This window comes from Archocentrus centrarchus, chromosome 16 (assembly GCF_007364275.1).
Source record: "Archocentrus centrarchus isolate MPI-CPG fArcCen1 chromosome 16, fArcCen1, whole genome shotgun sequence".
NCBI lineage: Eukaryota > Metazoa > Chordata > Actinopteri > Cichliformes > Cichlidae > Archocentrus > Archocentrus centrarchus.
The window spans coordinates 22,541,044-22,555,654 of record NC_044361.1 but is presented as its reverse complement, the minus strand read 5'-3'; the positions used below and the strand labels follow the sequence as shown (position 1 = coordinate 22,555,654).

Here is a 14,611-nt window from a genome sequence, read left to right as displayed (position 1 = left end):
CAGTTTGTACTTCCTTCAAAAAGAAAAATATTCAGTACCAAATAAAACAGAGCTATTAGTCATAGCTTAAGTATGATTCCATTATTCCGGTTTGGACACGATAAGACCAATGGACCATTAGAAAAAAGCCTCAGCAGCAGGTTTTCTTCTGCATTCTGCTTTCACATCCATTTTCATACACAACCTCCACTCTGGACTAACAAGCTGTAGGTTCTTCTGATAGCTCGTTTTCCTACAGCTATCTGTTGTCATGCCAAAGCATACACTTGCATGCACAAACATGCAGACATGCACTTACCCGTGTACACACACTCATCCTCAAATGCAGGCAGTCTCTCAAACAAGCCAAGCCGCTTCCCACTTCTGAACACCCACACTATGTATCATGAAATAAACATTAAATAAGACTGTTCCTCCTCTGTCATTGTTCTTTGAAAATAAATTGAGGCAACTGCAGGCCAATGTTAATGCTTTGTTTTAGCCAGCGGCAGGCACATGAAACGAGCTGCATGAGGCACTGAGCTGACAGTAGCCACTGGCGCTGTAGGAACACACACACACACACACACACACACACACACACACAAGCACAGAAATACATGTACACTCTTCCCACGGAGCAGACAACAGATGAAATTCTAGCTGAAGACAGTTTCCCTGCAGGAGTATTGGCTTTGGAGAATGGAAGCTGATTGCGTTTGCTCTGTCTTCTTTCCCTGTCATCGATTCAGGGATAAACATGTCTGAATACAGGGCTTTATCAGCATTTACTGCTGATTACAGAAATTGCTCATTACAACAGAATTACACTCCCTTTTAAATAAAAGGCAATCAGCCCATTAGCATGGCCCCTCAAATGCTACCTAAGAATACATCATCCTTCATTCTAAGGCCCTAGCGGATATGAATCAACTCTGACTCATCCATAGTTGCCTCAGCCTGAGCACTCCTTAACACATCTAAAGGAATATTGATCGAAGCTTTGACAGACGCATTGAGCTTCACAGCACATAGCTAGGCTTGCATGTTGGAGAGCAGGAACATCATTTCCTGCAGTTGGGGACATGACATCAACTTTGAAGACAGAAGTATCCACTTTAAAGTTGAAATATGTCTGTCCTGTGTATTCAGCTAAAATAGTTCTTTGTGTAATATTTTATTTGTCTCTAAATATAGCTTCAGCTTTGCCTGCAGTAGGACATGGTTTAAGAGAGAAGAATAACCTGGAACCTCTCTCTCTCTCTCTCTCTCAAAAAAAGGTGCAACATGAAGTTCACCACAAGTTCTGTCATATAAGAAAGTTTGTTTATGATCTAAAGAGGATTCCGGGTCAAATTATAAGGTCAAAGAATAATTCACTCCTGTAGAGTAAGAAATAAAGCCAGTGACATGCAACTAATACCAAAATATAGCTGAACCTGATGCAGTATGACAATACTGGGTGGTATCTACTGCAGTGTAGTATCGGCACATTGAAAATTTTGGGTGGGCGAGGTATGCGCTCTGCTGAGTGCCCTTCTAGTTATGTGTGCTTCCTTGCATGAACAAGATTAGTTTTCCCCATAGAATCTGATTGGCATCCCAACAACTCAAAGCTTTTTGATGTACACTAGCATATGATTGCTCACATCTACATACAATCCACAAGAAGTTACACTTTGTTTAAGGGATTCAAGCCCACAAGTCTTGATTCTATGGTACATACTTATTGCTGTCTTCAGTATGCTGACATAGGGATGTTAAGCATTGAGCAATAATGTAAAAAGACACCAGCTTGTGTAAGACTCAGCTGGGATTAACCTGAAAACTGTCAGCTCCTGCACACGATCTGCGTGAAAGAGAGTGACTGTATAAATAAATCTGATCCGTAAGGGGCTAATCTGATGGGTGCATGCATGTGCGTGTTTGTGTGTGATACATATTGTATGGGTGGATAGGATAATAGTATAACATAATCTAAAAGTGAGTGTGATGTAATCCTGCCGCAACTTATAGTACAGGATAAGAGCATATATTGTGAACAACAAATCTTGGATGTGTAAGCTGTGGTTGGATTGCACAGTGAAGGAGCTGAGATACGCTGGAATATGTGATTGAATAAGAATGGAAATAGAACGGATGGTGGTGTGAGATACTGCAGCTATCCCCAAACTCCAGAGTCCCTCCTTACCCTTCAGACATTCACAGACAACAAGAAAGACACCAGCGTCCGTGCACACATACCTGCCAAGCATGGATAAAGAAGGGATTAAAGTGTGTTAGAAAAGGAAACTGGAGAGAGAGGCGCATGAATCATTGTTTCCCCAAGAAAACTGGTGCACCTATGGCTACAGACATATGAGTTCATATAAATACACACATGGGTAAAGCTGAGCTAATTATTAATTATCTTGTAATATAATGGAGGTAAAGACCAACCAGTTTGCTGAAAAAGCACACATATATTCAGTATAAAACAGAGGCCCACATTTTTCCAGAATAAATCACTGGCCTTTACAGCATTTAAATGTGTGCCTTTGTGTTTGCCCATTCTAACATCAGCAAACAAATATCGTCTGTTTATTTCATTGGTTCAAAAGTGCCTCTACTTGAGCTGTGATGACTAATAAACTGAATCTGTGGTGTGTCATTGAACGAAGGGTGCTGACCAAAATGAAAAATGTTACTCAGAAAGAGCAGCATCATCGTGCTTATTCCACTCATCTCAACTGTGTAATCTACTATTCACTAGTTGGGATGTTTGGTTTCAAGCTGTGTGTTGAAGGAAGGATCCTTTCGTGCAGACTGAATGGAGTTAATTGGACACGAGCTTCGGAGAACATCTGCAAACACTGCTGACTGATGTGTGTGGTCTGAAAGACAGCTGCCTGCAGAGAGCTTCCTAAAACTAACTCTCACTTACCCTCCTCTTTGTCCCACTCTTGCATCGCTCGTTGTCCCCCCACCCCCCACATACTGTTTCTGTCCCCCTCTCTATCATTCTTTATTTCCATTTCCTGCAGAGGCTGAAGGAGCTCAAGCACAGAGAGTTTGCTCGTAACGTAGCTTCAAAATCGTGGAAGGACCAGCGCAAACAGGAGAAGGCTCTTAGGCGTCTGCACCAGCTCGCACAGCTGCAACAGGAAACTCAGCGGTGAGCAGGGGAGTGTGTATTTGTGCAAGTCTGTGGCAGTTTGTGTGTAATGAGACCAGGGGCAGGAGTCCAGAGGGGTTAGAGTGTGTCACATCCAGTCAACATTTCATAGGTTTGATGGATGCATCCACAGATGTGAGAGCACTCAGCTGGCTTAGCCAGGCCACAGGTGAAGTAAATATATCATGAAGACACATCCTTGCTGACACTGGGAGCATCTGATTCATTTTTAGATGGAGGACATAAGGTTTTAGCGAAAAATTAGCATCAGCATTTACTAAATAAAATGAGCAAAGTGAATTGTAAGAGGAAACTTGCTTCTGGCTTTGTTCACCTAAAGTAATCAAAACAACTGGTACAATAAGACAATGCATCATGCAATAATCAACTTGATTGCCACTATTCCCTGTGCAATTAAATGTGTTTCCTATAATCAGGTGGCAATGTGTGAACAGCATTACTATGACTACTTTCCTTTGTTCCTCTTTCTTTCTTCCATTATAAAAGGTAGAGTGTATACTCAAATTTAAAGGTATATTTTTGCTTTTTATTCATTGTGCCATCTATTTGTCTAAAACTTCCTAAATTTCCATGTTATTAAAACAATTTATGTTTTCATGACTACATTAAATTCATGAGGAAGTATCTTAATAGCAGCTTTAAGGTGTTGTAGAAATGTTTGCATTGTTGCACAACCTCACTGAAAAACGATGCCAGGGTGAGTGGTTCAGTGTAAATCTAGAGGCATGCCAGAAAAACTTAGTCAAGTATTATCAACTAAAGTCACATATTCTTGTCTTATCACATCTTGTTGCAGAGTCCAAAGAAGGACCTATGGCCTAAGACGCACAGTCAGAGCTGTGAGTCAGCAGCGAGATAAAGATGTGGGACAAAGAGACCACAGCCCTAAGGACAAACCTAAACCTTTGGGCCAGCCCCAGAGATCCACTTCTACACAACCCAGGACAACTACTATCAGCTACCCGTCAGAAGATCCATGCCACTCTGTTTCCCAAGCACCACCGGCCACTGCTCTCGCAGAATCCCCACTAGTGACTGAGACAGCCGATACAAACACTCCTGCAGCGAGCCCCCAGTCTTGCCACAGCCTGTATCCCCAGCTGCCTCTCTCTTCACAGGGGAGAGTGGGAGGCAGGCTTGGAGTATCCTTCTGTTTCTCACGCAGGGGGCCCAGGCTGGAGCCTTCTGCCTCTGTTTTTTCAGACCTGGAGGAAGAGGAGAGAGAGAAGAGGGAACAAATGAAAGAAAGGATAAGGGGAATAATGGAAGATATCGACAGGGAAATTGGGGTAGCAGATGAGAGAAAACACAGTGAGAGTGAAAAGGATCAGTCTGGCCCTGACGGTGTCTTACCAAGTGACACGCAGCTGATCCCAAGAGAGCCCATAAGAGAGGAGGAACAGATTGAAAAAAGAGACATAGTAAAAGAACACTTTCCTATTTCCACAGCAGCACCTGATAATCAGAGTCATGATTCACTGTTCTCAACATCACAAGCTCAGGTGACCATATGGGGCATAGCACCAGCAGTAGCACACATGGATACCAAACACACAGACAGCAAGTCAGAGGGAAAGAAAGAAACAGAGAGCGAGAGGGAGGTGAGTCAGGATGTGTGTGTGCTTGGGAAAGATGGCTCTACCAGTCTGAGATGGCCTGTCAGTTTACTTAGGTTCACCAAGTCTCAACCACACATCTCCTACAGCTGCAACCCGCTCTGCTTGAACCTTCAACGGCCAGAAAAACTCACAGAGGATCTGAAGGATTCACAACAAAATCAGCCGTGTTCTCTTTCAGATGAATCAAAATCATGCGTACCAGCTATTCTTAAACCAGACACTCAGTCTTGTTTACAAAGACAGATAAGACAAGAGTTCAGAGCACACAGGGAGAAAAAAGCTGAGGAAATTTTCAAAGCAGAGCAACATATCGATGTGGAGACAGAAGCACACCTGTTCCTAAAGAACAAAAACCTTTTATCATCAGAAACAAGACCAGGAAAAGAAAGATGCATGCTAAGTATGGAGAATTGCATGCGGGCAGCTCCCCATTCATTTGACCCCACTCATAGTGACAGCTCTGACACAAACTTCCAGAATCCTCCGGGAGGCAGATTAGAGGGTGCGAGAGGGATCAGGGAGAGAGCCATCACAGCCCTGAGCTGTAAATTAGAGTCTGTCACCCAGCCTGGCACAGAGGAGATGTGCATCAGCCCATCCAGGTGTGAGTGTGGGAGTGAGACAATGTGCAAGTGTGCCAATGCTCCACAGCCCTATGTGGGTGTCTCTGAAGTATCACGCAAAAAGAGGAAAGCCAGCACAAAGAAACACAAGCTGGGAAAGAGAAAGAGGGCTGAGAAGGAAAAAACTTCAGACAAGCGCCAATCAGCAAGGTGCAAAGTGAGGAGTGTTGTCTCTACAGTCTCCACTGGAAGAGAGAGGAAAGGAGAAACTGGAGGGAGATGGGGGAAGAAAAGGAGGCAAAGAGAGACGAGGATGAGGAAGGTGGGGGGAGCAGGGAGCAGCTGTCTCCTGGGGAGATGTGAGGCTGAGCCAGTATCTGTCTCTGTCAGGAAGAGGAGGCCTCATAGGAGCCACAGCACTGAATGCCAGTCACAGCCAGACAGAGAGCAGGCAGAACACTCCAGTGTCTACTCCCATCTCACCAGGCACACAGCAGACAGAGATACCGAGAAGGAGGGAAAGCGAGACGGAGATGCGGTGACTTTTCCCTGGCGGTCTCACTTCTCCTTACACTCCTTCTCACCAGGATGTAACTCAAAGCTGTTTTGGGAAAGGGCTCACCATAGCAACCCCAGGAGTTTCATTGACTGCTGTTACCCTGACAACAGCTGCTCTAACAGCTCGATGAAAAAGAGAAAACTCCTCCATGGGGACAGGAAATTCATTCATAGTAAGAGGAAGAGTTTGAGGCATCGTGAATTCTGGGAGGAGAGGGGGAGGGAAACGCAAGGACATTCAGGTGGCAGAGACAGAGGCCTGATTTCAGGTACAGAACAGTGGGAGTGGATGAGAGGGGCCTGTCCTGGAGGTAGTGAGGAGGTCAGGTCAAGGACTGGGTGGAGCTCGAGAAGCAGAGCAGTGGAGTGGGATAAGGTTGCAAGGTTTAGCCCCAGTCCTAGTAGCTGGGGCAGAAGACGCAGACATCTTAGTACAGAAGATGTAGACTGGGACAGATGGACATGGGGCAGCAGTGACAGCTGGGAAGACAGGGGGGCACACAGGTCCACATCAGGCTCCAGGACAGGAGCTGACAGCCCAGGCGGTGTGAGGATATGTGCAGGCACCAGACGCTCAAGTTCAACACATTTCTCAAGCCCTGAGTGGTGGACAAGCAGACAGATGTACAGCTGCGAGAGTGTGATCAACACACAGGACAGCAGATGCCACAGCCCACGCTCCTGCAGCCCTTGTAGCAGCACCAACATGTCTGAGCTGAGCTGGGAGTGGAGCAGGAGTAGCACCTGCTCGGGAGTCACTGTGGATGGGTTGACAGTTAGCTCCTGCAAGACGTCCTCAAGGGCTGCAGAGGCCAGTCAGGAGCCAAAAAAGCAGAGCAGCCCTACGTCTATTTCATCTGCCCTTTCCTCAAGCCCATTCTCACATTCATCTCCCAGCAGATCCACTTTTGTTCCGACAGTTCCAAGTGTCAACACACATAATTGTGACAGAAGTCCGTCACAGCTAAAGGATTCACAGTCTGGCCAAGGGCCCTCTGCCTCTGTCAACACAAGAGGCCCAGACACAACTCTTTCAGCACTATCTCCCAGTAAGTCGCTACTACAAAAACCCTCTAGGTTGCTTCTTCCTCTTATAGGAAAACTACCTGCAATTCAGCGAAAGGCTAGAAAGAAAAAGGGGCTGCTTGAGAAGAGTCAGGAGAAGGAGAGAAACAAGGAAGCGAAGAGCTGCGGTACAGATCCTGGAGCAACCAGTGACAGTCAAAAATGTCCTCTGGTTGGGTCAAATCCCAGCAGCACGCCAAATGTCTGCCCATCACAGATTAGAACTGATGCCGAACAGACAGGTGGAGAGACTGCTCCGCCGATCAGCTTTACTGCGGAGGAGATGGGCAAATATCGTCTGCTGCAAGAGCAGGCAAGAGAGCACATGCAGAAAGTCCTGGAAAATATACAAGAAAATACAGAGAAACACACACAGGCAAACTACACACACAATGTGCAGGCGGAGAACTGTGGGACTTCAGAGGCACAATACACACCTCTGCAGCTTCAAGCCCAGGTAATTCATACAGATTCAATGCAAAAGCAAGTGCACCACACCCTCCAGGTCAGTCTCCCGCTTCCACACATGACCCCACAAGAGAACTTCAGTCAGCCCATAGCTCTGGGTGTCCCTAACCTCACCCCTCTCACACCATCTCCCCCTCTGTCCAATCTCCACCATATCATTGTACAACACACAGCCCTATCTATGCCCCCTCACTCTTCCTCGACTTCCAGCTCATCCCCGTCTCCTGCTATCCACCCACAACCAGTTCATCTTTCTCACCCCCTCCCCCCTTGCCACCCTTCCCTCCCTCATCATCTTCACTTCTCCCCTTTCTCCATCTCCTCCCTGTTTCCCTCCATCCTCCTGTCACATCCTCCCACCCTTCTGCTTCCCCAGTCACCCACTTTCCACGCGACCCCAATCGCTCCACTCTCCCCAGTAGCTCTGCAACCCCTGAATCCACAGCCTATCATGGACAGATCGTGGCCAGTGAAGTTTCAGCAGAAGGCGTTATGATTTTTAGAGTGGGTGCCATGTTTATTAATCTTTCTTGGCAGCACTGGCCTGTGGGAGAGAGAAAGAAGGAATGTTTGGTTTGAAGACAGGCCTGCTATTTGAAACTGGGATGTGTCAGTGCTTTTAGTAGTATCAACTCCAACTCTTATTGCACATATGCCTTCAGACACACACACACTCACTCGCATGTATACACACCAACAGCCAAACTATTGACTGTTTTCAAATGAGATTTTGTTTCTCCATTTAGCCTCTGCTGTGTTAAAACAGACGGTGAAAGAAAAAAAAAAACAGACTTTGATCCTTTGCTTTTTTCCATCATTCCTCATTCAGGAGCAGAATAAAGAGAAAGGTGCACCTGCTATTCAAAGACAAGCTAAGCTTGTGTCATCTTCTCTCTTTCCTTCTGAACCACAGACAGACCAGCTGCCTTTTGAAGTATCCTTCATGCCAGGGACAGAGACAGTGATAATACTCTCCCCTTATCTCCATTTCATACAGGTTATCTGAGTTAGAGAGTGACTTTCAGCAAACATAAATAACGTTCCAGGGGCCGGTGAATATGGCAAAGACATTTTAACCTTGGTGTATACTGTATGTGCGTGTGCGTGAGGTAGCTCTGATCACACACACGCACACTCGCAGCAGGAAGAACAACATCTAATTTCCATATCTGTCACATGTAAAGACCTGCTTTGTCTCTATAGTGTAAATATTCTGACAGTATATGATAATATTAGAATGATGAGAAACACTAAAATAAATTGTGAATTTAACCTTGACCAGTAGTACAATGCTTATCCCATACCTCATGGCTTCGGTGATAGACCTTTTACACAACCTACCATGTGTGACATCATTTTTTTTTTCCTCCACAAAGCATTTAACAAACGAGTTTATAAGACAGAAATGAATGAATCTGATAAGTTACAATAAAGCGTGAGTGAAAATAAATGTGCTTTATTGTTTGTTTTTTTTAATGTCTTATTCTTGTTGACAGCAACATGTTGCAACACAGACTGACATTAAGAATTAATACTGTGTGGTTTTCTACAGTGGTCTCAAAAATAAGTGCACACACATGAATTTAAAACAGGATACATTTTTTATCATTTTTTTTAAATGCAGCAATTTGTTGATTTGGAAAGCTATCACTATGTATCCTGATCATCCCAGTGGCACTAAAGAAAGAGTAATTTTGATATTTTTTGTGTCAGCTGTAGAAGATATGACTGCCCTTTGTTTCAGTTTGTACATCTTATTAGTCCTTCACCATTTTGTCCAAATCTATTCAACCAAATGTAGCTATTTCAGAACAAACTCTTTTTTTTTTTTTTTTAAATGTAAATATAAGAGAAAAAAAAAAAATTCAATCATTAAAACACACACACACACAAAGATGAATTTCTTACATATCTTGCCAAGGGTTATGGATGCTGGTAACTGTTGCTATGTATTCAAGCCTGGTGATTGGTGATGTGTCAAAGCTGCTTGCCAAATAGTTGATCACTGCAGCGGCCGGCACTCAGGGAGCAGAACACAGAAGAGAACAGAGCGGCATCCAGATGGTCTATGGGCTTAGACTACCCAGAGTGCTTTGAGAGATTGGATTGATTTGCCCTCCATGATATCAGTGAACACAGCCCAACACGTGAGGGGGGGGGGGGGGGGTTTCGAGAAGGGGCGACATAAAAGCCGGCACAAAAGCAGTACACAAAATGCACACTTTCTGTCCTGAAGTGTTGGCTACAAATAAGTCATCTCTTGCAAAGATTCAGTAATTAGAGCACGAGCCTGCTTTCTCCTCCTTGTGACCCCTGAGCCTGTGTGTAAAGTGTGCGAGTTTGGGAGGAACAGAAACAGAGAATCCCTATCTCTCTCCACAGGACGGGAGATCAAACAGACTGTGTGAAATATAGAGCAGCAATAATTAGCAGCTGTTACAGCATCAAACCTTTCTATCGCTACCTCTCCCTCTCTGACACACACACACACACACACACACACACACACACACACACACACACACACACACACACACACACACACACACACACACACACACACACACACAATTACTCTGTTCTTTCCCAGAGTTTAATTTAGAGATACTCAAATGTGCTGCAACTTCTCAGTCCTCCAATACTGATAATCACAGAGATGACATGAAAGAAAATCTGCTCCAGTTCATAACTCTAATGGGGAAATCCATGGAAACAGTCACACACAAAGAACCTAAAAGGTGGAAATTGAGCACTAAACACAGCATGTTATTTTAAAAGCCAATTTATCCTTGAATAGTGAGGCAATAGCAGAATCTTCACTTTATTATAGCACAAAATTTTTAAGCTCCCACACACACACACACACACACACACACACACAGTCATCCACACTGGGGTCACATGAAAATTAGCAATCACAATATCACTGTACTTTCTGTCAGTGACTGATTAAACCATTACCTAAGCCCCAAAATTCACCCCCTGGTGTGTACATGTTTTGCTGCTGTGTGCGCACAAACACACACACACACACTCAGGAGTGTGAGTTGATTTATGACAGAGAGGAAGCAGTTTCTTCAGTCAGTCGCTTCTGAGAATTAATGAGGAATAAAAACTAAAGCTGGCACTCAGTCAAAATACACCAGCAGTCACAGAGAGCTCACTGGTGAGGCAGGGTCGCCTCTATTGGCACCGCATTTGATTGTTAGATTGCGGGTAGGCTATAGATTGCATTGAGCAAAAAGAGCCCCTCACGGCTACTGAAATGCTCCATCGACCCAAATTGCAGTGTTGTATAAATGAGACACTTCCCCGTCTCTTGCTCGCCTCCTTTCTTTCCTTTTTTTGTGGTCTCGCCTCCTACCCTTCTCTTTGATTCAACCAGGTCAGTGGGGCTGCTTTCAGCTCCCCCGGCTGTTCTCTGACTGTGCAGAAGAAAAGGCACCATTACACTTTGTCATCTCAATTCCCTTCATTCAGAGACCATATCATTTACATGTTTGTATGCTGTTGTACTGCACAGCCCTTTACAGGGCAATGTGCTTTTGTGGTGTTATTACAGAGCCCCCCCTCCCGACATTCATTAAAAGTTTTCCTTGAGCTGTAAAAGAGATTGTAATACAGTTTCTCTCCAATTTTCCTCTTTTCACTGGATCTCTGTGGTTCCTAGGAGTAGGTGTTATACTAACAGAGAGGATAATATTCCAACTCCAAATGACATTCAAGCAAAAAAAAAAAAAAAAAAGTTGAAATTCTCCTTTTCATGAGTTGAATAGTGAGATGATCCTTTAATCACATATTTTATCATATAGGATTCTGAATTTTCTGTGATTTTGATGCATCACCTTGTTAACTTTTGTGAGCTTTTGAACTCTCATAAAAGAGTACACTTCAAAGAGAAATCTGTCACCACTGATGCATAAGAGATACTGCTCAGACAGGTGTAATATATGGAAAGCTAAGTGGATTCAGGCTGTTTAGAGCTTTTACATCAAAAACATCATATTGCTGTGTATAATTCTGAACCAGAAAAAAGCCAATTTATCATAGAGATTGCTATTCTATTTTTTGTGTTATTTCATTCATTTACTATTTGCTTGGCTCTCTCGTTGAGTCAAGACTTGTTTGTGTAGGACTTGTATTATGTAGAAATAACTGTGAATTTTGGTCTACAATGGATTTAAGGATTAGGGGAGGTGGTGGGCTCAGTGATACTCTTAAATGTGGCACAGTCCCCCAAGGACATGACACTGTCAGCACATTGCTTACACTCATCTGCACACACACGCACACATATACACAGAGAGGTGTAATAGGGTATAATTTAGGGGGCTGTAATAGTGAGATGTGATGCTCGGTGGTAAGACAGCATGCCTAATTCCTCGGTTATGTTATCTCTGAGAGACAGATGTTCCCACCAAAGATTACTATGCGCACACACACAAACTGTGAGCGTGCAGAGATGCACAAGCACATTCAATCCTCAGACAATAGCAGCAATGGGAGAGTCTAAAATAGCCACATTGACCAAAAACGCAGATCAATGATGAAGATGACTTTTGTGAGAGTTATTTGTGAGAGTTTCTCCAGAAAACTAATGAGAAAAAAACCCAAAACTTATAGTTTTCCTTCAACAAACATTTAAGAGTCAAATAAATCATATAATGGACACAACCTTGTGCCTTACTGACAAGTGAAAAAGCATTTTTCATTAGAAAACACTAAATAATCTTTTAATGATCATACAAGTCCCACAAAGCTGTGGTTATTGTGCGCCAATTCATCAGCAGAGCTTTTTAGGGCACACACTGCATCCATTAGAAAACTGTTCTATACAGGAAATGGCTTCACAGCAGAGGATAAAGGTCACTTTATTCATGGCTTCTCACAGAGGCTGTCAGGAAAACCCTTTGGTTAGATAACCATCACTTGCATTATGTTGTTAATTCACAATTTGGATGCACAGCCACAGCTTCACGAACGTGACGGGGATGAGGGACACACAGTTCCTGTCAATCCTAAAGTCAGTAAAGTCGATTTTGTCCGATCGTCTTTGTCCTGCTTGTCTGATTTTCTGTCGCCTCCTCGGCTCTTGCTTAGCATCCTAGAATATCCATGAGCCTCTCCAGCAACGAGAGAGCCCATGACTCAGAAAACACCCAAACGGCAGCTTTGAAAGGGTGAACAAATTGCTTGTACACCCTGAACTACATGTGAGCGTTTAAGCGTGACTTCAAGGGGACAGTTTACATAAATGAACATGTGAATGTGTATATAAACAGCAGAACTGCCTCTCAAACTTTTTTCTCTTCTGAGCTCTGATCCCCCTCCTCTTGCTTCCGTTTAACTGGTTTCAGCATTAAGTCTCCAGATTCTGATAATTTCCCCCTTAATCCCTTCAGAGGAGCACCCTGCTTAACTCTCTAATTAAGTCAGCGACACAGGATAAACAGCACACACACAGCTAGTGGTATACAGCTATACAGATGCACGGACAACTGGTGGTTCCTGAGTTGATGTATCTGTGTGTGTGTGTGTGAGAATGAGTGTTTGTGTGACTGTATTTCAATGATTAACTCCCAATCAGGATGTTGTTATGACAACACATGCATTTTTAAGCTGTTAATCCAGGATTATTCTCCCCTCCGCTCATCTCATTACCGTCGATTATTAAATAAAAAAAAAAAAAAGACACAAAAACACACACACACACACAAAAACACACACACACACACACACACACACACACTACTAATTATGGATTGGTTTCCCTGGAGATTGAACACATGGTGCTAAGATCTCCAAAGACATTTTTTGCATGCAGGTAAAAAACAGCTGCCTGCACCTCAGACATTACTTATGCACACAATTTTTTTTTTTTAAATCTAGTTTCTAGATATTTTTCATCTCTAACATAAAGATCCCACTTTATCGATCACAGGCATGCCAATGTTTTAATATAAGTATGATTATTACTGTATTTTTGACCGCACAGAGACCCATACCGGCCTTTCAGAGAGTAATTTCCAGCCGGAGCTGGAAAGAAAGCGAGCAAACAGCGAGTGTCCTTTACCGGTGATTGAATGTGTGTCCTTGTGTAGAATCTGCACACCCCTCTCTCAGCGAGAGAAAATATTCCTGCGGTGCTGAAACTGATGTACAGGTGAGAGAATGGCCAAGGATTTTGAGATCACCTAAGGCTTTGTGTCGACTATGGCCCACTCACACTAGGTCAGCTCAGAATAACCAGAAAGGGCTGACCGCCAGTGCTCACTCGCCCCTGGAGTCATTAATCACACTGCACCGCAAATGAGCCACATGGACACACGCCACAGCGCGCGCGCGCGCGCGCGCACACACACACACACACACACACAAATAGAAAAAACACACACATACACTGGAGCTTGTTTTAATTATAAAAGGCAAATGCTAGATGACAGCATCGCTCCAGGTAGTCGTTCCTCAAGGCCTGCACTGGTACATTACCATGTACTGAACATCACAGACATGGGATATTTCTGAGCAAAGCCCAGTCCACAAATAACACGTCAGATCACATTAAGCTATGATAATCTGCTTGATATACAAATACACACACACACACAGTATTATATCTATAACTTTTCTCCTGAGGTGTATTTTATGCTCCTTAAACACAAACATGCACTATCAACTCACACTATCTGAACCCCTGTATTCCCAAACAGACCTCTCAGCTTGCAGTTGGGTCACTATCGGGATCAGGATCTCAGATAACGTTCCCATTTACCGGTTATGAAATTCTTCAAAGGGGCCGTGCAGCAGCGAAAGCCTGTGGTGTGTCGTGTTTGTTAACAGGCGTGGCGCATGGAGAAATACTCTGTGGAGGTTGTGTGTTACTGAATGTATGTCGCATGGAGCAGTCCCCCCGCTGAAGGCATCTAGGGAGGGAAAAACTCAACGTGCACCAAAAATATATCAAAGCGCAAAAGTCACAGCTCATACACCTACATGCAGACACACATTCTCCACACTAAAAATCAAATCAAACAGATGCCTAAAATTGAGGCAGCTAAGAGACACCGATTGACTGCACGTGTGTTTGCAAGACAATAAAGGGATATTACCAGGCTGTAGTGTGAAAACATCTATCCAAATTTTTCATGTATTAGCTCTCAAACATGCCATCATCGAGTTAATTG

General features: G+C 43.9%; 1 protein-coding gene across 1 annotated transcript in view; it reads left to right on the top strand.

Annotated features, from left to right (window-relative positions):
• Positions 1–8,812, top strand: part of LOC115794665 (G patch domain-containing protein 8) — a 32,263-nt gene extending 23,451 nt beyond the window's left edge. Inside the window, 3 exon segments of the mRNA XM_075074431.1 lie at positions 3,003–3,133; positions 3,951–7,686; positions 7,688–8,812. Coding sequence (XP_074930532.1) covers positions 3,003–3,133; positions 3,951–7,686; positions 7,688–7,849 — 4,029 coding nt within the window. The 3' untranslated portion in view covers positions 7,850–8,812.
• Positions 8,813–14,611: the final 5,799 nt, after the last annotated feature.